Raw genomic sequence first — 27,052 nt, forward strand, 5'->3', positions numbered from 1 at the left:
GACTCAGAACAATAAAATCCCACTCCCATCCTTAAAGACAAGAAGCTGGAACATGCTTGTACATGCAGCACAGCTACAATATGTCACATTTGAGCCTTCTAAATTTCATCCAAACATGATCCGACTTCCCTTTTGTTCACCACTCCCTGGTATAGCCAACATACAGTTTAATGGAAAAAAAATGGAAAAGAAAACCTGGATATATCTGCCTTCTGAATACAAACAATTTAAACTGAAATTGCACTAAGTGAGTAATGTTTTCCCTTTTCTGTTCACACAGACTAGCTATGATTTCAGTTAATCAAATACCTAAATTAAACATGATTAATTCAATACCAATTCAACAGATGCATAAAAAGGTCTAAACACAACATTTCAAAAGCTGTTTGATTCTTTGAACACTGATCTCAGGTGATTTTCAAACTTTTAAGACTTGTAAAATATTTTGGGAAGAATATCTTTTCACGATAAAATAACTTGGAAGTTGGTATCTAAAAGAAAAAGCCAAAACCCCAAGAAACCTTGCTGCGATGAAGCTGCACTGCATCAATATTTTATTTTCTATGAGTTGTCCTCTTACCTAAAACCCCATAATGTTCATCTGTATAAAAGCAGTCAATTTTGCATTTGGCAGATATTTTATGATGTGGGATCTTTTTTTCAAGATTAGAGATATACAAAACCACCATGTTTCTAATTTCATTTCATTAAAATCACTGCTCTACTAATTTGAGCAGCAAGAACTGTCTTTAGATTGCCTTTTTTTAAATGAAGTGGGCTATTTAAAAGAAGGAACAATAAATGCAGGTGGTGCTATATTCTATGCTGCTTAAATATATAGCCCATTAGGTTAAGTAGGAATGAACCCAAAAAACTCGAAGGAGAAATCAATATGGATTAAAAGAACAGTGAAATTGTTTAAATATACATTTTATATATATAAGAAGAAACTCATTATTTCAGTATTTTGAATTTTGTTTTTACATTCTACGATCATTTATTACATATACGTACCTTCAGGTAAAGACAGGATAAGTATACAAAACACACATATATACATCAAGACCAATCTGGATATTCTTGAAGGCAGTGAGGTTTTTGCCTATACCCAGCTCAGGACAAGGACCAATAATCTAGAAGAGGCAGCAGTTACTGCTCTTACCGATGTCTGACAGAGGTTGGACTCACACCCACGCTTCCAGTCATTTAAGTTTCACAAACTTTCTAAATCTGTCATATCATGCAACAAGAAAGAAATGTATACACAAATTATGCAGTTGAGATTTCCTGCACTGGGAAATCTCAGGGATTGGCACACCCAGGGCATGCTGAAGCCTCACCTTGGGAAGATTACCTTCAGGACATGGTGCCCCTCCGCTAGGTACCTACTCCAGCCCACCCTTCTCTCCAACATCTAAACAACTGAATGCTACAATCTCCCTCCCCTATTTTAACAACATATATGGCTTAATAACTGACCAGCTCTGCCTGGTACATCAAACATCACTACAGAGCTGCCCTGAATCTGGTGTCTCAGACAAATATCAAGAGATGGATGCACATGGAACTGCAATGATTTTTAGTAGTGTGACAAACATTACTTTGCTTATCAAGGCAAGGAAAAGTTTCCTTTATAATTACATTTTTCATGCTTTCCACTTAGCCTAAAAGAAAATGTTTGGAAAGTCCTGAGTAGATATGATTCATGTGTACAAGGACAGTATGGGAGGCAAAGTGTTTTTTCTGTAAGAGTAGAACATAATAGTCAAATAATTAAGAGTTTAATAAGCAATTTTTCTTTTAAAAAAGCATCCAATAAGGAATGTGCAAAATTCATATATTAATTACGTCTTTCACTATGCCCTTTAAACAGTGTTTTCTTTCACCAAATTAAAACTTCAAAACCAAAAAGACTGTATACGCAAGGTTTCTAGGACAAATCTCTGCTGAACTTGCAAAATGCTCAAAGAATGTTATAGTGAACATAGGTGTATAAATTAACTTAAAAGATGGAAAAGGGTTAGGATGGGCACTGGTGTGCTCTGAGGCCAATTCAAAACAAACCACAGCATGTCTGAAAATCCCTTCCTACTCAAGCAGTTATGGTTGTGATGGTCTGAGGACGTATGGCTCTACCTTGCTTGTAGAGCAAATGATGTAGTTGGTAAAGAGCAAACAAGATATTGGGAGCACAAGCTGCTCTTCAGAATTCAAGGCAACACAAGTGCTGCTGGCATGAATGAGCCAGGAAGTATGCTGTGTATACAGAGGTAAGTGCTTCTTCCAGCTGCAGAGCTCTGGACACACTTCTGTTTAGTTTCCTTACAGCAAAGTTTAACGGGTTTAAAGCAAGTCGCCTAATGTCTATAGGACTTAAGCACAAGCTTAAATAACAACCTGAGCAGGTCTCAGTCTCATGAATCAAAGCATTCATGAAGGTGTGCAGCAGAGAAGAGTCAGCCTCTTTGGGAAACCTCAAGTTGGGCTGCAAGGAGAAGGACAGGGAGAACAAATCTTCAGCACTCTGCAGCAAGAAGCAGCACTTTTTCAAACACATGCTCCGAACAGCATTCTCTGGACTGACCCAGAGCAGCGTCCTCTTACAGGAACCTCAACAGGCAAAAGACAGTGCCTGGCGCTAAGCAGTTCCTGACAGTGGTATTTAATCTTACTAATAATAGAGAAAGAGATACTTCTACTTTATAAAAGACCCAAACCAGAATGAATTACACACCATGACCTGCAATGTACTCAAGACGACTTCAGAGGGAAGCTTTGCAATGTGAACTATCAGCAGTTTTGCCCCTTTATCTTCTCTATAGGAAGTAATTTGGAATGTGGTAGACAGCTCTTCTGCTGCCAATTTTTTTTTTTTTCCCTACTTGGAGATACCTGATTTATTGCTCCTTTCAGTGCTCTCTGAAAATGATACAGATTTAATTTCTTCCTCTGTAAGTTGCCCCTTACACTGACATTGGATTACTTCACAGAGTTTGAGGATTTCTGGAAAGCTGGAAGAGAGCACCTACAACAGGATGACTATGAATATGTGAAAAAGATGATAGCGGATTACTTACTACTTTTGTGCCTACACATCTGAAGTCTTAGTTGCACTCAACACTACTTTGCTTCAACTATTAGCACAGACTGCAAAGTCCCACACCTATTACCTATTTTATTTTAGAATCCAAACCTGTGAAATGAAGCACTTTGCAACATGAAAACAGTACCTTTAATGAAGATATTTAAATATATAAAAGTTCCTTTTGTACCTGAGCAGCTGTAGACTAGGATCAGAGAGAGGTTATGTCACAAAGGGAAAAGGTGGAAGCAAGGGATTTTTAAAACTGACTTTTTCAAGAAGCATGACAGTGGTATTTGAAAACAAACATGTTTTAATGCGTGTAAACAACAGCTGACAGGAGGCTACGTAAGCACTCCTTTAGTTTAATATACATTACAACAAATGGAACAGAGAACAAGAAAACCTGCCTAAAAAGAATATGAAAAAAGTCTGGTGCCTACCCTTCTGGCATAGATTTTTGTCTGTATGTGCCCCCACCAGAGCCAGTCTCACTTGAGGATGATAAGTTGCTTGGAGAATTACGGCACTGTTGCGATCTTGCTAAGGCAATAGATGAAACTGTGACGTAGACATCAGAACCAGGAGACAACCTGTTCGGAGCAAATGAACCAGTCGGATCAGCAATACTGAACAGCAGTATCATAGTGCACAGCATGATGGACAACATCATGAAAACTGTCACATCAGCAAAGAACATGGCTTCATGGAGACAGCAGAAATGAAGTCAGTTGAAGGATCAGATGTTTTCCCCTTATTAATCTACTGGAGACCATGAAAAATCTGCTGTAAAAAGATGGATACAGGGGAGTAAATGAAGAGAGGCAAGTGTGGAAGGAAAATCCTGGCACATACTAGGAAAACATCCCAGTTTCTGAAGTCCTGACTTGTTTTTACAGATTGCTTGTAAGGAACAATGAAGCATGATATTCCTCACCCAAATACCAAATAGAACAACATATTTCTAATTCTCAAAACAAACTCCTGCCTGTAATTTAAACTAACTGTAGTGAGCTGTCTATGCAAACTCTTCTAAGAGTATTGAGCTTATCTCTATGCCACCAAACTTGCCCAAATTAAATCACAAAGACTAAACAACTGTAATGTTTTTTATAAACACCTTAAAATCGCCCCTAAAAACTTAATATTCTAATATAAAGCTCAACATATCAGACCTCTGTTTGAAAATACAGACCTGAGTCATATGAAGCCTTCTCCTGTTGGAATAACCACACAGCAAATAAACGGGCCAGAATTACAACACATGCACCTGGGCAGGATGGCTGGAAGCAGTAGGCTTATACTGCTCAACTTGTATATCTTGTTCTGTAGTTGAAGGCTTTTTTAGATCATTTTCTGCTTTGTGCATTTTGTTTCCCAAACCCCAACCAAATTCACTGCTGCTAGCTAGTTCTTTGTTCTGCTCAGTGGCGACCGAAGCCATTCAGAACTTCTGCAGTGACTTGAGTGGAGTTTGAATTACACCATCCATGAACACCAAAATCCTACTGTGAACACAAACCTTTACTCATTTTAACTAGGAAAAATACTGTAACTTACACAAGTTAAACAGCAATTTAACTTTTAACATTTAAAAAAAATGCGTATCGACTTTGGTGAAACACACAGATAGTTGCCTCAGTACACAACTTGGGTCTGGGGATTTACAAGATCTTAGCCTAGCCATTTAATCTATATCTGCAAAGGAGTGGCAGATTTTAATCAGCTCTCATTATACTGTAAGAACTTTTAAAGTTCACAAACTCTTTTGAAAATGAAAAAACATTGCACTGATTAATGTTACTTGTGTACATGTATGTATCCAAAGAGAGAGAGAGAGTGTGTGTGTGTATATATATATTTAGATCAAATGTGGTTTTGTCCCCCTCAGTACTTCGCAAAAAAGCAGTAAACTAACAAAATCTTAAAAGAGCAGTAGGACTGGACCAAACATCTTGATCCTCTGGAATTTCATAAAGCACATATGACTAACAGTAACTCCTTCCCAGACAAGAAAGGAATGATCTAACACCTGACCATCACAAGTACCATACCAAAGTCAGTAATTCCCTTCTGCCTACTGAACTGAATTTAGCTTATCTCACTTTTATCAAACAACAATTCTGAATATTTGATTGCAAAGAACACAGTTTAAGAGTTGGAAACTTGGGGAGCCATGAGCCAAGCAGTTCATTTTCCCAGTGGCACTCTTAGAAAAAAAAAAAAGTTCAGCCAACAAAAGTATGTGCTCTCAATAGCATTCACTCACCTACATAGGCAGACACATTTAAACTCAGTTATGCTTGCAGAGCATAAGTATGACCTTTTTTCCCCAATAATAAATTAGAATTTATGGCAAGGAAACAAATTACTTCTTGCATAATTTCTGTAAAATGATTTCCTTTTGGAAAATGCTTACATTTTCACTTCAGATTCAGATACGCCTTTTCTTTACTTCCTATGCCTTACCAAAAAGTGACAGTGCTGTTCAGAAGGAATGTCAAGATTTCAGAACTATGTTACAGAGTTATAACTCATTCACAAAGATGAAAGACCTTGAGGGCAAACAAAATTGCATTATAAATGTGGTCTGAACAACAAAAGTGAACAACCAGTCAGGTAGGACATCCTATTATTTAAAGCAGCAATACATTTTGTTGGTACAGTTCACAATAGCATTAAAAAACATTAATAGTGAAAGACATTTCATTTTATGTGAAACATATAAATAAGACAAAATAAAGTAAATTAGTTCAAATTGACTTTTTGAGCTGCTTTGAAATCTACTGATGAAAGGCACTTCCCAAGACAAAAGGAGTATTGTGCTAGTAGTATGTCCCTACAGTTAAGATATTCTGTGCTTGTCTTTTATTTATAATTAAAACCCAAACTAAAACAAGCTATTATCTATTTCAAAAGACAGCTTTAAGAAGAAATTCCAAAATGGTTAAGTGCAGGAGTCCCACAACTGAATTTAAAAATAGGCCAAGCGTCCATTGCATTACACAGATACAATTACACTGCAGTCAATTGACCTGGGATTATACCATGCATAATTTAGTTCTAACAGATCTAGTTCATCCTGAAAGGACTGGTTGAGTCTTGCCAAGTATGGGAGGAAAATCACCTTCTGTGACAGCAGTGAGTGGGATGGGCATACGTTTATTTTGTTTAGTATGACAACACTGACATCGAAAGCATCCATCTTGCTCTTAATAAATTAATTTCCATGTCATTAGCTGTAATTTTCCCCACATCTTCAGTATGCATAGGTATGTAATATACACATCATAAGAAAAATGTCAGTCTAGCACGCTTGGTGCCTATGGCCTAAGGCACTCTGTAACTGTATGATCATACAGAGGTGCCTCCTCCCTTAGGACCTCTGCCCCACGTAGTTTTATTTTGTGCTGTAACTTCTCCTGCAAGAGCTGCGCAGCTTGGAAGTGGAGGCGGTGCCGGCTGGCAGAGGAGAAAAGATGGCCTTTTAGTCAAGGCATTTCAGTGCCGACTTAGCAAACTGAATTCTTATCTTGCGCTTGCTGCAGCACTCCAACGTGACCACCGGCATACTTGTTAAAGAAAATTTTTCATTCATTGTCACCAACTGCAAGTTTCTCACAGGCCTTATTTCATTTCAAGCCCTGATTTCCTTCTGAGCTGAAAACTTACCAAAGCAGCTGAAGTCAACTAAGCTGTAATTTGAATATATAAAATATTAACAATGCTGGGCACACTTCCAAATATGAGATGCCCAAAATAAGACATAGCAAATGATTAGAACATAATTTCTCTCTCTACCTTTGTTCTTAATCTGAAGAGGGCCAAAGACATCTCTTCTCACACAAGAGTTTTGAAAATCAAGTTTAATTAATACCCATGAAGCATTCAAAAACTATAGTAATGGGCGCCACTGTAAAGCTTAGAGGGGAATTAGTAATTGCATCTTTACAGCAGGATTTGAATACCATCCAGTAAATAAGGGATGGAGTAATGAAGAGGAAAATAAAATATTAAATAGCTCTTCTTTAATGAGCTGCATCCACTGTGTGAACTGAATGAGGCAGATGTCCTCTGTTAAAAGAAATTCTCATAATTTAACCAAAGGAAGTATCAGAAAATATGGTTACACAAGAGTTCTGAATATAATTGCACAGCAAATCTTAATTCTGGCATGCTTACCTTCCATGCGTTTGATTTTTGCCATCCTAATAACACTGCAAGATGTGACAGTTCTCTGAAAACACTGACTCAATGCTCTCATGTTAAAAAGGAAACCAAACCATTCAAAAAGGAAAAAAGAACATCAGCTTGGGGAAGGGGATAGCAAATGAAACAGAAAATGCAATTATGCTGTCATATTGTACCTTCTCCCATCACACAGTATACCTTCTCAAATATTCTTCAATTTCATCATCGCATTTCAGAAAACATGTATTATAACAAGAAAAGATACAGAGATAGGCAACGGGACAACCAGAAGTACAGAATGGTTTCCGTATGAAGAAACACTAAATAAGCTATACGGCCCCATGGATTATACAGAATTTTATCATATCTGCTTCAATCCATCCAAACATGAATTATATTGAATTGAGCAAACAATGATTAGTCATTATCCCTCATGACAAAAAAATAAGCAGGAGACCTCAACTATCACAAGACCAATGAGCAGGCACCTGGGTGAAGAGATACCGTCCGCAGCTGTTGAACACCATGGAACAAGGTGCCTGGGCTCCAGGCCATCTCAAGGAGCAGCCAGCTGGGAGGCTGTCAGACCTGCTCAGGAGCCTTCCTTTACACTTGTAAGCATTTCTTATGCTTTTCCCTGGTCCCTGCTGATGGCCACCGTCAAACAAGAGACACCAACTCTTGACATGACACAGCTCTTCTCAGATGTTTTTGGAACTCAGGAGTTCGGCCATCCAGCCAGGTGTGCCAGCAAACCTTTGATTTTCCACTGCTAGGTCCAGCTCTAGGTCCCGGCACCAGTAAGGAACGCATAATATGTAATCTCACATTAGTACACATTTTAATTTGAAGAACATTTTGAAAACTTTAAAATAACAAATCCTCAAAGCCTGTGAGGCAGGCAATGCTCGCTCCCGATGCTACAATGCTCACTTGACAGGTGGCAAGATGAGCACAGACACCTGCTTGTTTATGTTAGGAAAAACATCACCGATCCAAGCTAAGCAGCAGCACATTAGGATTTTTATATAACATGGGAACAGTTTAAACTAGAATCTATCTGCAGGAATTAACCTATAAACTGCTACTAGCACAGTTACTGTCACCAATTACACACAAGCATTGTTCAAAGCAGTATTGAAGTTTCAGGGCAAGGCTGTGCTCTAAAGTCCTCAATAAGACTTAAAGCCAGTCTTAAGGAATATTGTTCTAACACTTCCATACTGTGGAATTTTACAGCCAGTATTTGACTGCAGTCATGCTGTAATTCAGTTTTTCATTGGGGTCAAAATATTGACTGTGTTCAGAAATTTTCTAGTTAGAGCTTTGAGCTTTCATCCAGAACAGTACTGAACTGCACACTGAAGTGCACAAGTCCAGCAGCATGCTTTGCTCACTGGTTTTCGCACTTTTCAAACATTTGCTGAATCAAGTTTTAGTTAAGACTGCTTACAGTTTATGATATTTAAGAAGAGATTACCATCTAACACTATCTCATTTCCTTTCCTGGCAAAGTTTTTTCTTAATAAAATCTGGAAACCAAGTATACAAAATAAAAACTGAAAATTGGGAAGGGGGTGGGGGAACCAAGCTCTAAAATGACATCTTCTCCAATGACATTAGCTCTGGCATACTTCACATATATGTGGTTTATTGTTCTTTTCCTTAATGTATCACTCTGATATTTATTCTGGGTTATAGGCTATGTAGTGTCCCGTGTGGACTACTTAATGTTGTGAAAGAAGCCATAACTTTGAATTTATTGCATTTATATTATTAGATTTTCCAGTCTTAATGTTGCAGTAACATTAGAGATTTATTTTAAGATTCATAAAGTTTCGTGTTATTTTTCCTGCCTACAAATATGCGCATCCACCATTAATACATTGAAGGACCGAGGATACTATGAGGACCAGGGAGAATTTAAGTATAAGCTAGTGAGATGGGTACATGAAGACAATTCAATAAAGGCAAATTTACATACTCTGCTGGTTAGGCACAGGATTGGGCATTTGTCTGCCTTCTCAGAATCGGGGACTGTCAAGCAAGCTACTCTCCCACCTACAATAGCAGTCTCCATAGGGAGGCTTTTATTTACATGAAGTGAAATCCTCCTGTTCTCAGGACTGGTAATGCATCTTTTATTTACTTTTACTATAGTTAGAAGGACTAAAGTGAAAATATCAACAACGGTAAAAAACATAAATTTGTTTAATTCAGTATGCATAGAGACTCTAGCTATAAAAAGTGATCATCAGTCAACTATCACTAGTAGGTAATTCAAAAAGTTACACCTGTACTCTCTGTACTCTGAGAGCACTTTGTACTCAAAGAGGGAAATGCTTGTCTGTTAAGCTGTTTTTGTTTAAATCCCTCACATTAATTCAGGAAAACCTGAATATTTAAGTCATGGATTTATTGCTGACCATTAAAATAAGTCCCATGTCAGGTCTGATGCGTCAGAAATATTATAATACCTCTATATCATTCTTTGAAATCCCACCTGCTGGAGCTAGAGCTAACGACAGTACCAACCTTCTGTGGTCCCACGGTATCAGCGCTAGTTCCAAAAATCATCTCAGATGCAGAGCTCAGAGGGCCACATGGATCAATTTACTGGGGGTTTCTCAGCTGCCATGTCCCTTAAAACACAGATCACAAACTACAGATTGCTGTTTCTTAGCGGCAGATGAGATATGCCATCATTGCGCCCAGCTCAGTAAACAAAGAATGTGCAATCAAAAGGCAGGAGCGCAGAGGGATAAATGCCAGCTCCAGTCTCAGAACAACTAAGTATTAAGATCAGTCAAACATCAGCAAGCCTGAACTGCAGCTCAGCACTGCAGAAATGCTAGTGGTAGCTAGAGATATCTAAACCACAACCAAAGATCAAAATTGAGGTTACAGCTATAATTTAGTACTTAAATTACTTATTGATGCTGACCTTCATAGGTGTTTCCAGCCTCACTGACACTTAGGCAGTACTTTCTTTGTGAAAGCAAAGCTCTAATGGTAGTAAGGAAATATAGGTTAGCTGTACTGCTTTGCTGATGACAGGCGTTTTCTTCTAAAATCCCTTAAAATTTCTGTATAGAACATAAATACTGCAGAGAAAGAGACACTGAAGTAGCCGGTGGGGTCATATTTATAATCCTGTTAATTGGAGGGCCCTTGCTGGATCACAGGGACCACCATATAGATCCTGCTACCCATATCACCAGGTTACCCCTTGGTCATCCATTTCTCCAACCAACCGAGAGCTCAGCAAAGTACAAATCGTAGGGAGCAAAGCACAGCGGAGCAGCATCGCTGCTACCTGCACCAGAAACATGCACAGATTCCAGCACCTCCCGAGAGGTGATCTTTATGCTATGGAAAGTATGAATGTTAGTGGGGAAAAAATTAAATGAGACAATAGCTAAGAGGGCTATGAAAACCCCATCTTTGTTGATTTTAGAGATTTTAAACAGTAAGAATAGAAGTACCTGAGCTTTCCCAAAAGCAAAGCTTTCTCTTATCATGCAGAGAAAAGGCAAATGAGTCCCAGAGTGAGCTTTTTTTCACCTCCTGTATTCCTTTAAAATGACAAAAACTTATTTTTCCTCACTTTAACTGGAAACACATTAACCTTATGCAGCTGCTGTTATATTTAAAGTTGATCCAGCCAAGACTAACATGTTTAGCAGACCAGAAAGATAAGAGAGAAGACATTTTTCAGGCATCAAAAAAAATTCCCAGCCAAACTTAAAAGCTAAATTGATAATACACTTTTAAGGATTAAAAGATCCAAGAGAACCCTTTTTGAAGAATAATTTTAAAAATATTTAAAAGGATGTCTAGAGATGAAAAACCCCAGCCACATGCCTTGAAAATTAAGGAAATGGAAAGTCAAAAGTTTCATTTTTTGAAAACAAATACCGAGTATATGGAAATGTAATTTTCACTTCACAAACATTTGTCAGGCCATAACCCCCCCCAGAAGCATCCAGCGACTGGATAAGTCTTGGATGCTTTAGGTGTGTGATCTTGCCCACAGAGGATTTTATGCACAAGAAAAACACAGTTAATAACACCCTGTCTCTCAGTAAAGCCAGATGCTCATGCTCCTCCACATGAGGTGTGCAACAGCCAGCTGCAGACAGGAGACAAAACTCTTTGGTTACATATTGGGTTTGCGTGGCAAGGTTTTGGAGGCTGGGGGGGTACAGGGGTGGCTTCTGTGAGAAGCTGCTCGAAGCTCTCCCTGTGTCCGGCAGAGCCAATGCGGCCGGCTCCAAGACAGACCCGCCGCCGGCCAAGGCCGAGCCCATCCGTGACGGTGGTAGTGCCTCTGGGATAACGTTTTTAAGAAGGGGAAAAAGTTGCTGTGCAACAGCAACTTCAGCCGGAGAGAGGAGCGAGAATATGTGAGAGCAACAACTCTGCAGCCACCAAGGTCAGTGGAGAAGGAGGGGGAGGCGGCACCAGAGCAGAGATTCCCCTGCAGCCCCCCGTGCAGGCCCTGGTGAGGCAGCTGTGCCCTGCACCCACCGAGGTTAACGGAGGAGCCGATACCCACCTGCAGGCCAAGGAGGACCCCACACCAGAGCAGGGGGATGTGCCAAAGGAGGCTGTGGCCCCGTGGGAAGCCTGCACTGGAGCAGGCTCCTGGCAGGAGCTGTGGTCCCAAGGAGCCCAGGCTGGAGCAGGTTTGCTGGCAGGACTTGTGACCTGCGGGGACCCATGCTGGAGCAGTTTGTGGAGGACTATCTCCCGTGGGAAGGACCCACACTGGAGCAGGGGAAGAGTGTGAGGAGTCCTCCCCATGAGGAGGAAGGAGCAGCAGAGACAACGGGTCATGAACTGACCACAACTCCCATTCCCTGTCCCCCTGTGCCACTGGTGGGGGGAGGAGGTAGAGAAATCGAGAGTAAAGTCTGGGAAGGGGTGGGGGGGAGGTGTTTTATTCGTCATTATCCTATTCTGATTTGATTGGCAATAAATTAAGCTGATTTCCCTAAGTCAAGTCAGTTTTGCCTATGATGGTAATTGCTGAGTGATCTCTCCCTATGAGCCTTTTGTTATATTTTTCTCTCCCCTGTCCAGTTGAGGGGGGTAGTGACAGAGAACCTTTGGTGGGCACCTGGCATCCAGTCAGGGTCAACCCACCGCTGGTTAATACCATGAAAAGATGGAAGTGTCTGAAAAAAACCAGCAACTCAACTGAATCTGATCTTCTGCCACTGCCTTAAACTTTGCCCAGGTATTACTATGCCTTCCATAATTACAGAGCGAGATTCTACAGCACTGGAGAGAGCAAAAACACCCAACACTCCAACTCCTATTCCTTTCAAATTCAGCATCTGCCTGTCCTCAGCTGTAACAGGCAGATACGGCCTGAAGCCATGCAATTCTTACGTTGGTCCAAATATACCATTAGAGAGCTAAGTCCAGTGTCTCACTGGCTTCTGCAACCTTTTCCACAATCTTCTAGATTGTTAGAAATTATTAGTGCTCTCAGTGTCACAAATTTTCTTTTGCAACTCGCACTGATGGGAGCTTTAAGTATACATATATTCAACTTACAGAAAGCTACAACTGGGGAGGCACTCTCTAATCAGTTAGAGTGCAGAAGTATGATAGATAGTGTCTAATGAAAAAGAAAGTAAGAAAATTAAGTCCTTACCAACTATTATGATTTCCTAACAAGGTGTCCTACACAGAAGTTTCAGTTTCACCTTGGTAGTTTTTTGGTCTTGGCTGTACCAGCTTTGAACATTTTTATTTTTTTTAAATCCCCAGTTCTTCAGGATGTGAAAAATGTTTTGAGTTAATTCATTAGAACCGTCTTAAATTTTCTATAGTATACACCTTATTTTCACTGCTTTATATTTTTCAGCAGTGTAAAGCATGATCAGAATCTGTCTACAACTTTTTTTTTTTTAAAAGGAATTGTCCAAAAGAAGAAATACAAGCTACAAGCTTGTTTCCTTCAACAGATTTCTTTGTAAATGCAGAGACAGTGACAGATTCGTATAGATAATTGAAACAATGACAGTTCATTTGAATACTATCAAATACATCTTTTTCCATGGAAGAATGAAAATACTGTGACAGGATGTGCCTGATACCTTTATCTTAATTATAATCTCTTTCTTGTTTAAAAAAAACCCAAAACCACAAAAAACCCCAAACCACCCTGGAGAAATGCAAACTTAAAGCAATCTCATCTCTAGCCTAAAAAGTTTGAAAACTCCCCAATCACATAAATTTGCTTTTTGGGCTGCTTAGAATTCTCTTGCTAAACACCCCGTTAGATGCTATTTCTGCCTTGGGAGCTTTACGTGATCCCAACAAGCCTATAAAACAAGCTAACATTCTGATTTACTACAAAATGCATAAGTTCAGGAACACTTAGATCTAAAACCTTGATTGTAACTAATTTAAAACTTAAATAACAATGCAGCAGTTCTAGAATACCATCCAACACAGGGACACATAGCCTAACAATCCTGTAACACTTCATTTTGCGGCTAATCATGCCAGGAAAGATATTTCCTTTTGGCTCATGTTTCGCCCATATTCATATTGCCTTTTGACTAATTAAAACCAAGATTAAAAGCAGTTTTCAGATGCTTAGATACGTCTAGCGTGCTTTTTTCCAGACAAGATGCTGAGCAGCAATGACAAGACACGTACCTCCGACTCTCCAACGGGCGCCCATCACTAGAAATGCTTCGGGGGATGTTGGCTGCTCGTTCTGGGGGTGGCATTTTCCCTTCTCCTTTCCCAGAGCCAATCCTAGATGTTACTGGACTTTGTATTTGGGATGGTACCTGAGCCACATGAGGTCCCTGTCCTTTGCTTGCATTTCGTTGCCATTTGTTATTATTTCTGAAGGGAAATTTGAATTCATACGACATTCCTTCATTCACTTTGTATTCCATCACTGGCATACGGTAGTTTTCTGAAGAACTCCTGGAAATGAAGAAGTTTAACATGCTGCTATAAATAAATGTTCACAAGGATAGAAATCTGAAGGCAGAAGCTGAATCAATTCTATGAAACAGTAAATGTAAGATTTGGCTTTTTAGACACATATATTTAACAAATTTTAACATTCTTCATCTGATTACTGGGTTATAAAAGCAAAAAAATCTGCTTCAAGGATACCTCCCCTCTTCCTAATTTAAAAAAGTGATGGGTTTTAGAACTTACCTACACCCAGAGAAATAAAACCCGAAATGTTTGTTCTTTTTGAGAGAAATCTTTCTGATGCACAGACATCAATGGAGACAAGATTCCCATGAAATAATGCATTACACTTCATTTTCAAACACCTTTGGCTTTGGAGTATCTCAGTTGGTAAATTTGCACATTATGAAAACAAAACACTTGCTAAAAATTGTAGATGCCAAACCCAAAAGATGCCCATTGCTTCCTAAGGATGTACAGGAACAGGACAGAAAAAAACCTGGAGCAAAACATAAGCTAACGCAGTCCACGTAAGTTGCAGTGTGAACTTCTGCATACATTTAAAAAGAGAGATTTGGAAAGTAGATGTGACCTTCAGCTCCAGTGAGGATAATTTGACAAATGTATATACATCTATTTAAGTGAATTTTTTATTGTGATTACTTATCTACACACATCATTATCTAACGGGAAGGAAAAATAAACAATCAGTGCAAAGTTTTCAACTTCTAGCTCTTCCTCTACGTGATTACACCATTAGTACTGAGAAATATCAGTATCTCTTCCCAGATAAAATACAAACCAAACCAGATAACCTGTTATCTGGCTATGCTGACATCAGCAAGTTGTGCAGCCTCATATGAGTAGACAAAATGAAACCATTTTGTGGTTTTACTTTGGCCTACCCTCTAGTCTTGACCTGCAAATTAAATCAGCAGCTGGAAGGCAGAGGTGTGCTTCGGAAGCACATCTAGTTCAGCTTCAGCTGAAAGGAAACGTTTGTGTGCTCCCGGGCCACCCTGATGTGAACCACTGCATGGTAGATGGGGACGATTCGGAGGTTCGTTTTCAAAGTCCACTCACAACCTAACAAAAATCTCGATACTATTGTTTTTAACTTTTTCTTCACGTCTCCTGCTATTCCTTCCCTAGTGATTATATCCTTGAGTACTTTGGGTTTCTCTTTTTTTGCAAACATAGTTACAGTTTAAGAAGCAAGAAAACACAATTTCCTCTTGCTGCTGTGTCCTTAACTTGAAGGTCAGCAATCAGTCCACTAAATGAGTTCAGGGGCAGTGTTTTAATGACCGCCTTTTAGTAGAGATATAACCATAACAAGGCCTGCCCTCTGTAGGGCATTAGATTGTGAATCAGGGTATTTGGATATATTTTCATACCTGCTACTGACCTTGTACACTTGCCTGTTGGCATGTCACCTTATCTAACTGCATCCCTGCTCTTCCTCCAACTTCATGCCAATCAATTTATTAGGATAGGGACTGCTTCTCATATGACTGTACTATACCATGCAGAACTGATCTTCCTCTTAGTTATGGTTTGTAGAAGTTACTATAGTAGAAATACTAAATGACCTCCAGAGGACACAACGGAAGGACTCCAATTATGGAAAACTGACTGCCAAAAGAGAAATTGCTTTGTGCAAAGATTTAAGTCAAGTCTCTAGTAATATACATAGGATAGCTACAAATTCAAGACAGTTCCTAAACCTAAATGATTTTGGATACAGCAAGCAGGATAAAGAGGTGCTTTATGAAATTTTATAACTAGGCAATAATCCACCATGAGCATTTACTCACTGCAGGACAACAACAAAACTCACTGATGCTGAGTACCGTATTTCAAAAAGTGCAGTAATTTCTCTTCCCACTATGGGTTTGGATCCACTAAAGCTAAACCTACTTTTGGCTGTACTTAATTTAGTTCAGGAATAATAGGATCTGTGCTTTCCACACAGATTTTTCTGCTCTAATCCTTTTGCTATGATTGCAGCTAAACTTTCCATTTGCTCGGGCTGCTAAATACTGTACAAAAGCTTTCCAAATACCTCATGGGTGACCTTATGCCACTGCTCATTTTAATCTCTGACATGTATTCAATTTTCCACTGACAACTAAAGGACAAATAAAACTCCTTTTCTCTATGTGCCTGTTTAGCTACCAGTTACGAAAGGAGTTAATATGGTTCACAGTAAAAACAAACACGGATTCTTCTTTTATGGAAGTACAAGGTCTTTGCTTGAAAACACGATTTCAAATCAATGCAATAAATATGCATTTAAGCTCAGCCCCAACCTTCAGTACATAAAGATTTAGCATCTACCCCTACAGAAATATTGCCTGATTAGAAAACCGCAGTGCAAAATGCTCTCTCAGTCTCTCACTGCAAGGAAAACATCGAACTTTCATAACTGTACTTGCTTCTTCTTGGCAAATCTGGCATAAAAACCTTGAGCTAGCCTGCAGGCAAATTTAGTCTATTAAAGATCATTCCATTTTAATCATATAGTATTTGCAAGATATTAATACAGGATGTCAGGAACATGGGAATCCAATTTAGTGATGTAGCTGAATGCTACAGACAACCGCAGAGTTCAGATGGGAGCAGTAAAACTTACAGCAAGCTTTAGTGTGAGTTCAGGAAAAATGGAGGCACTTAATGTCCTATTTAGAAAAAAAAGCACATATTACTGCTTATTTCTGATCAATCAACATTTTAAACCTATAAAAGCAGTAATACAGTTGACACAAGCCTCAGGCTTAACACGGATGGGAATTGAGAGAGATTCAGCAAGATCTGCTACTAAGTAAAGAAGAATTATAATTTGCAGCAATTTCTCTGGCCAGATCCATACCTCTGATAAACTCTCATCGTTTGCAGCCTTTCTTATTTGTGAAAGTAGAAGAATGTAAGTCTGTTCATAGCTTTCAAGAATTATGGCCACAGACATTGCAAACTACCAACAAATGGGAAAGGAGGGAAGGAAATGTACAATTAATTTTGATGTCTCATAAACACACAACTGTCAACAAAAAGTTGTTTAATTTCCACGTTAAATTCCATGGAATTTCAAGGGTACATGAGGTTCTTCAAACATTTTATTAAACCACGGTATTCAGTGAATATTTTGTGGGGCCTGGAGTCTGAATATGGGCAGGTTTTCCTGCCCTCCTCTTTCATCTTACAATACTGGATGCTGTATTATCACTATACCATGGGTTTTGGAGGTTAACACTTATTCTGTGGTGTTTCTTTCCACCCGACCCCACAAATCAAAATACAATTTCAGACCAAAGGTAGCTACTATACAATACCTGCGTGGTGTGCAGTCCTCATACGGAGGGACGATGACAACCTTCACTGTTACTGATGTTCTGAGAAGATCAATCATTTGCTCATGGCTTAGAGTGGCTACAGCCACCTTGCAGATTTCCACCAGCCGGCTGCCTTGTCGCAGTCCCGCCTGCCACGCATAGCCATAGGGTTCAACATCTGCCACAATGCCTTCATAGTTTACGTGGAAACCAAGCTGACCCAGACCATTCCTACGCAGAGTCATCTCCACTGTTTCACAGCCCTTAGTCACAAGCTGTGAATTGAAACGAAGACAGAATTTAATACACAGAGAGACCGTCAGCGCTAATAGAGGTTTAAGGGCTCCATTTTTGTACAGTCAACCAACTCCCAAGACAATGGTGGCACACGATCAAGGAATATATATAACAGTCCTGGGTACGTATCAGCTGAAATGGGTCTTGTCACTCAAACTAGTATTTTCAGTAAAGTCTGGCTACCCAAGTTCTTCCTTGAAATTTTTACTGAAAGCACAGGAATTTCAGAAGATGCATGGCAGCACACAACAGAAAAACACATGGGAGTTACACAACACCTCTACTTTATCTTTTGCACTTTAGTAACGAAACAACCACTCTACATTTCTAGCTGTTTCAGTAAACTGCAACATTACTTTCAGTCAGAATGTGGTGGCATGCCGCTATGAAGCACAGTAAACTGGGGTCTATGCCAACTCTTCTACGTATCATGAGCGTGAATACCATCAAGAGCAATTTAATAGGGCCTGGTTTTCCCTTTTTCCTGGTCGTTATACAACTACAGTTGTGAAATTACAGGAAAGACAGTGAAACATAACACACTTTCATAACTTGGATAAAAAATGAGCATGGACAGATGTTTTATAGACAGATACCATGATTCACTGCGTTTTTAGTTTATCACATGCATTCAGAGAATATCTGAACATTGCAATAGGGATTGGGACTGCACCCTGCTGGCAACATAATAAATCAGTCTCAAAGATATTACAGCTTCATTTGAAACAAGATACAACAAGCCTATAAAACAGAGAAAGGGAAGGAAAATGAGGAAAAGAAATAAGGTGACACTTCTGTAGTTACTGTGTGGGAGCAATTTATGCATCCGAAAGCTCTGGGTTTTGTTTTTTCCTTTTAATATACTGAGATATTTTTGACACACACACAACCAGCTGAAGTTGGCTGATATCTGATAAAAGTGAAAGCAATATTGGATTTTGAGAAATAAAAGCAGGGAAGCCCTTACAGATTTAACAATAAACAAGTAGAACAGTTTTAAGGATCCCAAGCATACTTAAACTGAAGCCTTACTTGGCAGCAGGGCGAGAGAAGAAAGTAAAGAAAGGGAACCAAACAAGAGAACACATTCTAACCTCCAGCCTTTTGACGATCTCTTTGATATCATCAATGTTGCTGATGAAGCTCTCCAAAGAAACACATTCACCCCTCTCATAGAATATTTTGATATTTGTGTCCGTTGAAGTCCACCCTATCACATCTCGACAGGAGCAATTGAACACCACGCTTTTTGTGTCCTGTTCAATGAGGACTACAAACTCATTAGAGATGCCTAGTAGACAGTCTATTTCCATACCCTTGCTGTAGTCTTTTGCATGGACACTCCATACAATAGCACCAGAACTATAGATCTCTGCTCCTGGATAAGGCTTGGACTTTTCTTTCTTTTTTGAAGCAAGCGAGATGAAGGGGAACTTGCCAGAAGGGTCAATAGGTGTGTTGGTGACATTCTTCTCTGCCAAGTCTTTCAAGTACTCTTGACGGGTCCTGGTGGCCATCGCACGAAACTTCTCTGATTTATGAGCAGCATTCTCTGCATTAATGACTTTGGCTAGCAAGAAGTCCCTGAACACATTTGACTTAGGAAACGTGACACCTTTTGGAATAGGTGGTCCAAAGGATGGTACATCTCTGGATCTTGTCACAGCCACACTAAAAAAAAAAATAAATAAAAGAATAAGGAAGAAGCAAAGTCTTTCACCATATGCAAATTCAACAGTTTTTGAATACAGAAAATACATTTCCTTTTTTCCTTAAGCCCTCATTTTTTCCTCTCTTTTTCTCGGCAATATGCCTATATTTACATTTTAATGTTGCCACTGTGATTATGTCCCCCTTACTGTATAAACAGAAGGCCACTTATTTTTGCATCTAGGCATTTTTGAGTCATCCTCAGTACCACAGCTTAAGGAGCTCCACGTGCAAAATCATGGCTTTTTGATAAAGTAATCACTCATGTCTGGCAGTTCTGAATTTTGTTAAATTTGTAATACACATTATCACAAAGGCTAGCTTATAATTTAGCTACCTAAAGCTGAAAGGCTCATCTGAAAGCAACATGAAGCGTATGACCAATACTTGAAATACAGATAAAATGGACACATTAAAAAGGTAGAGACAATAAAGTCACCTCACAAGGCCAGTTTCACTGTGAGAATAATTGTATGGTGACTGAATGCATATATACACATCACACTACTGATTGTTTTAAATTTCTGTATTGAAAACTGCACTAGCTGATATCGCATGCTAGTGACAGAAGCAGACTCCAAAAATACTAGAAGTTTCTTAGAAGTTTGGAGGCATATATTAGAAATAGATGCTTTCTTTTTCAACAATTCCTTTTAGTTTCCGTACCAAGCGATGGACTGGACAATAAGATGGCCTTAGGCAATGCTGACAAGCTCAGCTATTCTGCCTGGTCAATTCTCTTTTGATACAGAGCAGATGAGAGTTGTTTGGCATCACTGAAGATTTGCCATTCCAGTCCAGTATCATTCACTTGGCAGTCTGTCCTCAGAGGAGACTGACAACTGTACTGCAACAGTTTTGTGACAAACAGTCCAAATATGATTTACCACATATCTATAACTAGATCTGCAAAAGCATTAACTGATTTTGGCCAAAATATCATGGTACTGTAGTTTTATAAAGAAAAGTAGGATGGAACTTAAACACACTAGAAATGTATGTGGTGTTTCATTTGGAAGACTGGCTGGTATTATCTTCACACTTTGTTCTGACTTATCTGAATCCTTAAACATAATCAGAGAAATCCCCCCCGCCAAATCAATAACTGAGATTGCAGAAATACTAGTAAAGCTTTTTTTTTTTTTGTGCAGTGGGGTGGGCACACAGGAACAGTAAAAATAAAAATTAAGTCACCCAATTCTTAACCACATCTTCCGGTTTTGGGTGGTGGGGTGTTTTTTTTGTTTGTTTTGGCTTTAGTCATTTTGCTTCTTTAAAATTGTATTTTGTGGCAACTGGTATTGAAAGATATCATTGAGTGTCATATTTCCTTCAAATGTATGCCAATATATCTAACAGTATACAATAGGGGGTGCTCATGATGCAACCATCTGACTCTTGATCATCTTCAGTGGTCTGTACTGTTTTGGCTGGGATAGGGTTAATCTTCTTCCTAGTAGCTGGTAGTGTTGTGTTTTGGATTTAGTGTGAGAATAATGTTGGTAACACACCAATGCTTTAGTTATTGATAAGTAGCCCGTATCTTAAGTCAGGGATTTTTCAGTTTTCAGGTGGGGGGAAGAGTGAGCAAGTGGCTGTGTGGTACCCAGCTGGCAGCTGGGGTTGAACCATGACATGGTCCTAAAGGGCCTGTTATTATGAGATAGAAGCCTAAGTGTTAAACACAATTACTGGATGTAATGAAAAACTACCAGTGACGTCTTGTTTGATTAGGTTTTCAACATCATGAATCACAGGGATAAGAATTTAATCTTTAACATATGCTAGAGAAGTTTCAAAAAGTGAACGATGCTGACAGAGAATCCAGACTTTTGAAATACTGTTTATCTTAGTTGTGAGGAAGAATCACTGGCCAAGACAATGCTTGATTTTATACCTCTTATGTAGTTTTTAATATAAATTCCAGTACATTTTTATGCTATATGGCTTCCTGTTTTGTCTAGAATTATGAATCTATGAAACTGTTCCAAATAATTCCATGAAAAAGAAGTCCAACTAACTTTGAAAAGTTTCCTAGAAAAACTTTTCACAATGGAATTCTATAAATTTAAATCAAGTGTTTGCACCGAGAAGACAAAAAAAGAAAAAGGATTTTAATCTTCAAGACAGTGCACAGAATATACAATGCTCTGGTGGTCTCCTGTATCAAAGTGAACACTGACACTCTCACAATTTTTTTCCTACTTGCTCCCCCTTCCTTTAAAATTTAAGCCTGTAGCATCACTATAGCTGAAATCCTCAAATTTTATTCACTAATATAGTAACCAGTAAGGTTCCAGCCCTTGTAGTTGTGAACACTTCAAAAATGAAAGCGATTCAGAAGTCTGAAGGTCAGAAATAGAACCCTGAGACATCTAAAATTTATTAGTGTAACGAGTATAAATCTTTCCCATGCCTTTTAAAAGGAAGAAATTGAAAATATGCAGTCATATTATTTAAAATAATAACCAAAATCAGATCTCTCTCTTATGTTTGTAAAATGCAATTCAAATGGAAAAATGTATCTGTACCCCTTGTGGATGTACTTCTGACTTTCCCTTTACTTCAAAATCAGTTTCTGTACAGAATAAGAGCTGAAACAGGCTATGTCCACAAAAATTATGTAGCTGTGGAATGTATCAATAAGCTGCCTTAAAATGAGTATCAACATGAACACACCTACTCCAGGAGAGTTTAATACATGTACAAAGTTCCGCATCAGTTTCAGAAGTGCTGTGTGAGCTTTACCAAAAACTTACAGGGACAGAAAATCCTTTAAATCCTACTATACTTACTTGAAAACCATGAATACACCATCTCAGATACTGCAGTCTTAGCTCTTCCTCTAAATAAGCACTTGACTGAAACACTTACGTGAACATTTGTATTTCACAAGTTAATTCTAAGGCTACCTCAATTTCAAGATAACTACTCTAAATCCATTACTCTGATGCTTCATAGTTTAAATAAAGTAGCTTTAGAAAAGTTTGCTGACACCAGTCAACATTTAAAAATAAAAATACATGAAGAGTTCAGGATATAACAAAGGTTAAAAGTTTCATTGATCATAAAAAGAAGTGTAACTCAAACATTTTTATATGCTTTCAATTTAGTTAAAAAAATGTATGCTAAATAGGAATCTCATCTTCCAATTCTTTACTATATGTTATTAACAATTACCATTTTCTATTTTAATCATACTGACTTTAAGGTCACACTAAGATTTTTTTTTTGCTGCATAATTCTCTGAAATGTCTTTGTTGGACTGAAATAAGAAATGAAGATATTTCAGACAACATATTTCAGAGAGCTTAGCTTCTGAGAGGTTAGTCATACTTTTTCATTGCCTTAATTTCAAAAATGAAACATAAGCTCAGATGACCAAATTATCTGAACAAAAAGTGAATTCATAAGAATCAAAATAGAAATACTCTTCTAGCATACTTTTAATGAAGAGAATAAAAAGAAAGCAAGAACAGAATTTTAATATCACTCCCAAATACTTGATATGCATGTATGTGTGTACACACGTACTGACAGCATTAATTTACTCATTAGGCATTTCCTTTACATACTCATGTGTGTCTATTTACTTTTAAAAGTAGTGTTCTAAATTCACATGACCCAAAATCTCCTCAATCCCTATCTTTCATTATGCTTCCCTACTGAGAATTTAAAGAGGAATGATACCTCCCTTTGTACTCAAATTTCCTGTTTTCAGTGAAACTAGCAATAGCTACCTGTAACAAACGCTGTCAGTACAGGGACCGTGCACTCTTACAATGACAAAGACGTGCTGGAAGTGGGATCGAATGTTCTTTGGGCTGAATGGTTGTGCTCCAGGCTCCTGGAAAACTATTGTCACAATATCATTTCCAATATGTCGTTTTCTCAGAAGCTTTAACAAAAAAAAAAAAGATGCATAGGTTAAAACACAGTTTTTCCACAATTTTTGATTATTTATTTCTCATTATTATAAATTACTATTGCTCAATTTTTTTATTCTGAATGATACTTCAGGCTGAAAACTGAAACAGTTGAGGATTTATATGACAAGTACCAGAATGTTAGTTATTCATCTAATGAATTTCAGGCATGGGCATTTTCATAGCTATTTCATTTCAATATGTAGCATACAGGAAGATGTTGTTAGGAAAAATGTTAAGCTAAACAAAGAGGAAAAACAATAACAAAACCTGCTAGTATCAGAGTTATCAGTGATACATGGAAGCTAGGAAACATTCCCCACTGCACACATTTTTACAAGCCAGAAGTAGGTTCTATTTCAAGTTGAAAATAGTCATCATTGTCCTTAAGACATGGTATAATGATTTTCTTGGATAATAAAAATCCATGACGACAGTAAAAGAGAAAGGTAAACTACAAAGTAGTATAATATTAAGTGTAAAAAAGCAAACTAAAAAGAATGCTGTGTTATCTGTTATTGTTAAAGGAAATGTCTATTTTATTTGCAGAAACACAAAATAACATTGTTTCTAGTGTAAAATGCATACACATCATGCACAAAATGGCCTAACAAGACCAGGTAATTTATTTAACAAGACCAGGTACTTCAGAGTAACAAAGCAGGTCAGCCTACACAGCTCTTCAGTGTAATACAAAAAAATTGAAACTAAAAAAGGGATTTTGTCTCATGTCGTCTCATGTTGTGTGCTGTGCAGGATGCTTAACCACCCACACATCACCTCTGACTCTGTGCACATTACAATCTGCTGAATGCAATCCTTAACGTGCAATGGACTTTCCTGCAGAAGCATGAAAATGACATCAAGTAAGACATGAACTCTTATTTATGTAACACAGATGTGTTACTAACATTATTGTATATTTGCATCAAAGTTTCAGTAAATAATGCATAATTAAATAGAAAACAGCCCTATTGGAGAAAAATCTACCTCTGATGTACCTACAACGATCTGCTTTGCTCATCCTCCTGACACAGAGATGGACAGATTTACTTTTGATACTTTTGAGTCTAAGTGCTGTCTTTGCTATTAAAAAGTGAAAGTTCTCACAAATATTCAATAGTTCAGCTATTTTTGAGATGGAGGAAAAATTCATTCTAAATAGGCATGAGCCATCTTACCTGTTGTTTGTTGTTTGGAGTATATGGCAACATAGTAGAAACATGGAACATGATTTCATAGTCCTTGTATGTTGTGTATAGAGAGTGAGTACCCGTTGAATCAGCTTCAGTTAAAGAAAAAAGAGAAAATAAAAGCATCATTTAGAAAAAGTTTAAACACAAAGTTTCATTACTATCAAAGAAAAGCATCAGCCAATACAAGAATTGCTATTCATCCTTTAACCTAGATGAAATGTCTGCAAGTAAAAACCCAAAGTTTATTCACCTGCCAAAGCAAATGACACATAGATGGCACATGTAATTTTGCATACTTTTCCCAATGAAGAACTTGTTAGGAATAGGGAATCCATACCAGAAAACCCTGAAGAAGGCCTATTTAGGCATGAAAAGTGATAACAAAGTCTGAAATAATTTTCAGACACCGCCCAATATCTCAGGCTAATCAGAATGAAATTCAACTGTAAGGAATGTGAAAAGGACTCCAGAAAGGAAGGTAGAAAGATACTGCAAATGAATACCATGATCTCATGCATAATTAAATATCAATGGACATATAACCCACAATATATGAAAGAACTGAATGGGTTCTTTTAAACATCAGGACTCTAAATGAACTGTGATGAAGTCAGATAAAACCTTCACTAAAACAGGTGCTTTATGGACAGGAGCAGTCAAAAACCCAAATAGGATGCTAGCATGCTTACAGCTGATGATGGAAAAAGCCCACAACAATGACATTATGATGCTGGTATATTAATCAAAGGTACTCTCACCTGTTTGGGGTTCTGGCCACCCTATTTTAAAAGTTATAGAAGAAAGAGAAGGGATCCAGAAACAGGCCACAAAAATAATTATACGTGGATGGAGAGACTTCCATGTGGAGAGAAAATGATAAAAACTAGGATTATGAAGTTTAGAAAGAAAAAAAGAAGAGGGGATATTATTAAGTTTTACAAAGTGTTGGCTGAAGACAACACTTGAATACAGACAAATTGGGAACTTCTGTTTTTACTTTTTCCTTCTCTTAAAAAAAAGAGATACCTTGAAAAACGTTCCATTAATTTAAGTAGTAACACATTTGAAGCTGAAGTAGTGAATATATTCTATTAAATGTAACTGCTGTCCACAGCACAAAAAGCCCATTTTCAAGCAGAAATGAAAAAAATAGATTTATATATGGAAAAAAGCATCCTGGTTATTTGAAGTTACATAAACATGCTAGTATATTATATAATCCCAGATATTTGTAGCAATGTATTTTTAAAAGCTGTTAAATACTACACCTTGGCATTTTTTATTGGCAGAGAGATGATGTTACTAAGGAGATAATAGCTCTGAATTTGTGAGGCATTTACAATAACATAGATACACAGTTTATTTACCCAGATTTTGGGTATAAGCTTTCACAAAAGGTTTTTGTTTTCTGTCAAATTTGAAATAATAAAATAGAGGTAGCTTTGCTGTAAATGAAAAACCGTAACATCACCCATAAAATGAAATAGTAAGTTTTCTACATTATAGCTGCACCGAGAATTTGCATTTCTAAATCATCTATATAGAATAAAATGGGAATAAGAAAAAGATTCCTACAATCTTATCAAAGAAATCTCAGTTAAAGTTTCAAGGAGATCGGGCGCTCTTTTCCAGCACTCAACATTGCCATTATGAAAAACTAGCTCACTGCTAAATATTTTCTTTTTAATGCTAATTTTAACAGCACAACAGCTGAAAGAGAATCATCTCATCTTGCAACTCAGTTCACAGCAGCTTCTATCCTCTGTCTGATAATTACAATCCACACTGAAGGAGGCAGATGCACCTGAAAGTCACCTAAACATCAATGTAACTCCTTACTGGCTTTTTCTTGTCTAACTTTAAATATGCTAATTTGTACATAATCTTTCATAAATAGAGCATATAAAAACATTATAAAAAACTGGAAAGGGGGAGCAGGTGCAAAAAGAAAGGGAGGTGGGTAAGAAGACAGACAGGGGAAGGGGCCCAAAAGGGGCTGGGAGGAAGAGGAAAAGGATAAAACAATTTCACAAATAAAATGCTAGAACACCACCTATGCATTTAAGCCAAAATTTCAACTTTCCTGGATGGATTTCATTGAGGCAGAAAAGGGTTCTCAGAACAGCACTGGTTCTGCAAACTAAGTAATAAGGCTACAACCCAAACCACACATTTAACGATTCCAATTATTTTCAAGTACTTCACAGCTTAAATCCCTGTTGTTCAAACACAACTACAAACACAAGTCCATATCCACTAGAGACTGTGCATCTTTCTTACGATTCATATTTCTTCCTTCTTACAAGTCCAGAATACTTTTTTCCTAAGTACAACACAATGATTACAGGTGTTTGCTTTAAATTA

The 27,052-nt window shown here is 38.0% G+C and overlaps 1 protein-coding gene across 7 annotated transcripts in view; it reads right to left on the bottom strand.

Moving 5' to 3' along the window:
* The window catches only part of SIPA1L1 (signal induced proliferation associated 1 like 1), a 222,312-nt gene that overhangs the window by 27,966 nt on the left and 167,294 nt on the right, over positions 1-27,052 (bottom strand). For all 7 annotated transcript variants that reach the window (XM_074824294.1, XM_074824293.1, XM_074824296.1 and 4 more), the window contains 6 exons: positions 24,674-24,777; positions 23,307-23,464; positions 18,951-19,527; positions 17,560-17,834; positions 13,952-14,230; positions 3,526-3,675 (listed from right to left, as the gene is read on the bottom strand). In XM_074824294.1, coding sequence (XP_074680395.1) covers positions 3,526-3,675; positions 13,952-14,230; positions 17,560-17,834; positions 18,951-19,527; positions 23,307-23,464; positions 24,674-24,777 — 1,543 coding nt within the window. The remainder of the gene's footprint in view (positions 1-3,525; positions 3,676-13,951; positions 14,231-17,559; positions 17,835-18,950; positions 19,528-23,306; positions 23,465-24,673; positions 24,778-27,052) is intronic.

Source organism: Strix aluco, chromosome 4 (genome assembly GCF_031877795.1).
Source record: "Strix aluco isolate bStrAlu1 chromosome 4, bStrAlu1.hap1, whole genome shotgun sequence".
NCBI lineage: Eukaryota > Metazoa > Chordata > Aves > Strigiformes > Strigidae > Strix > Strix aluco.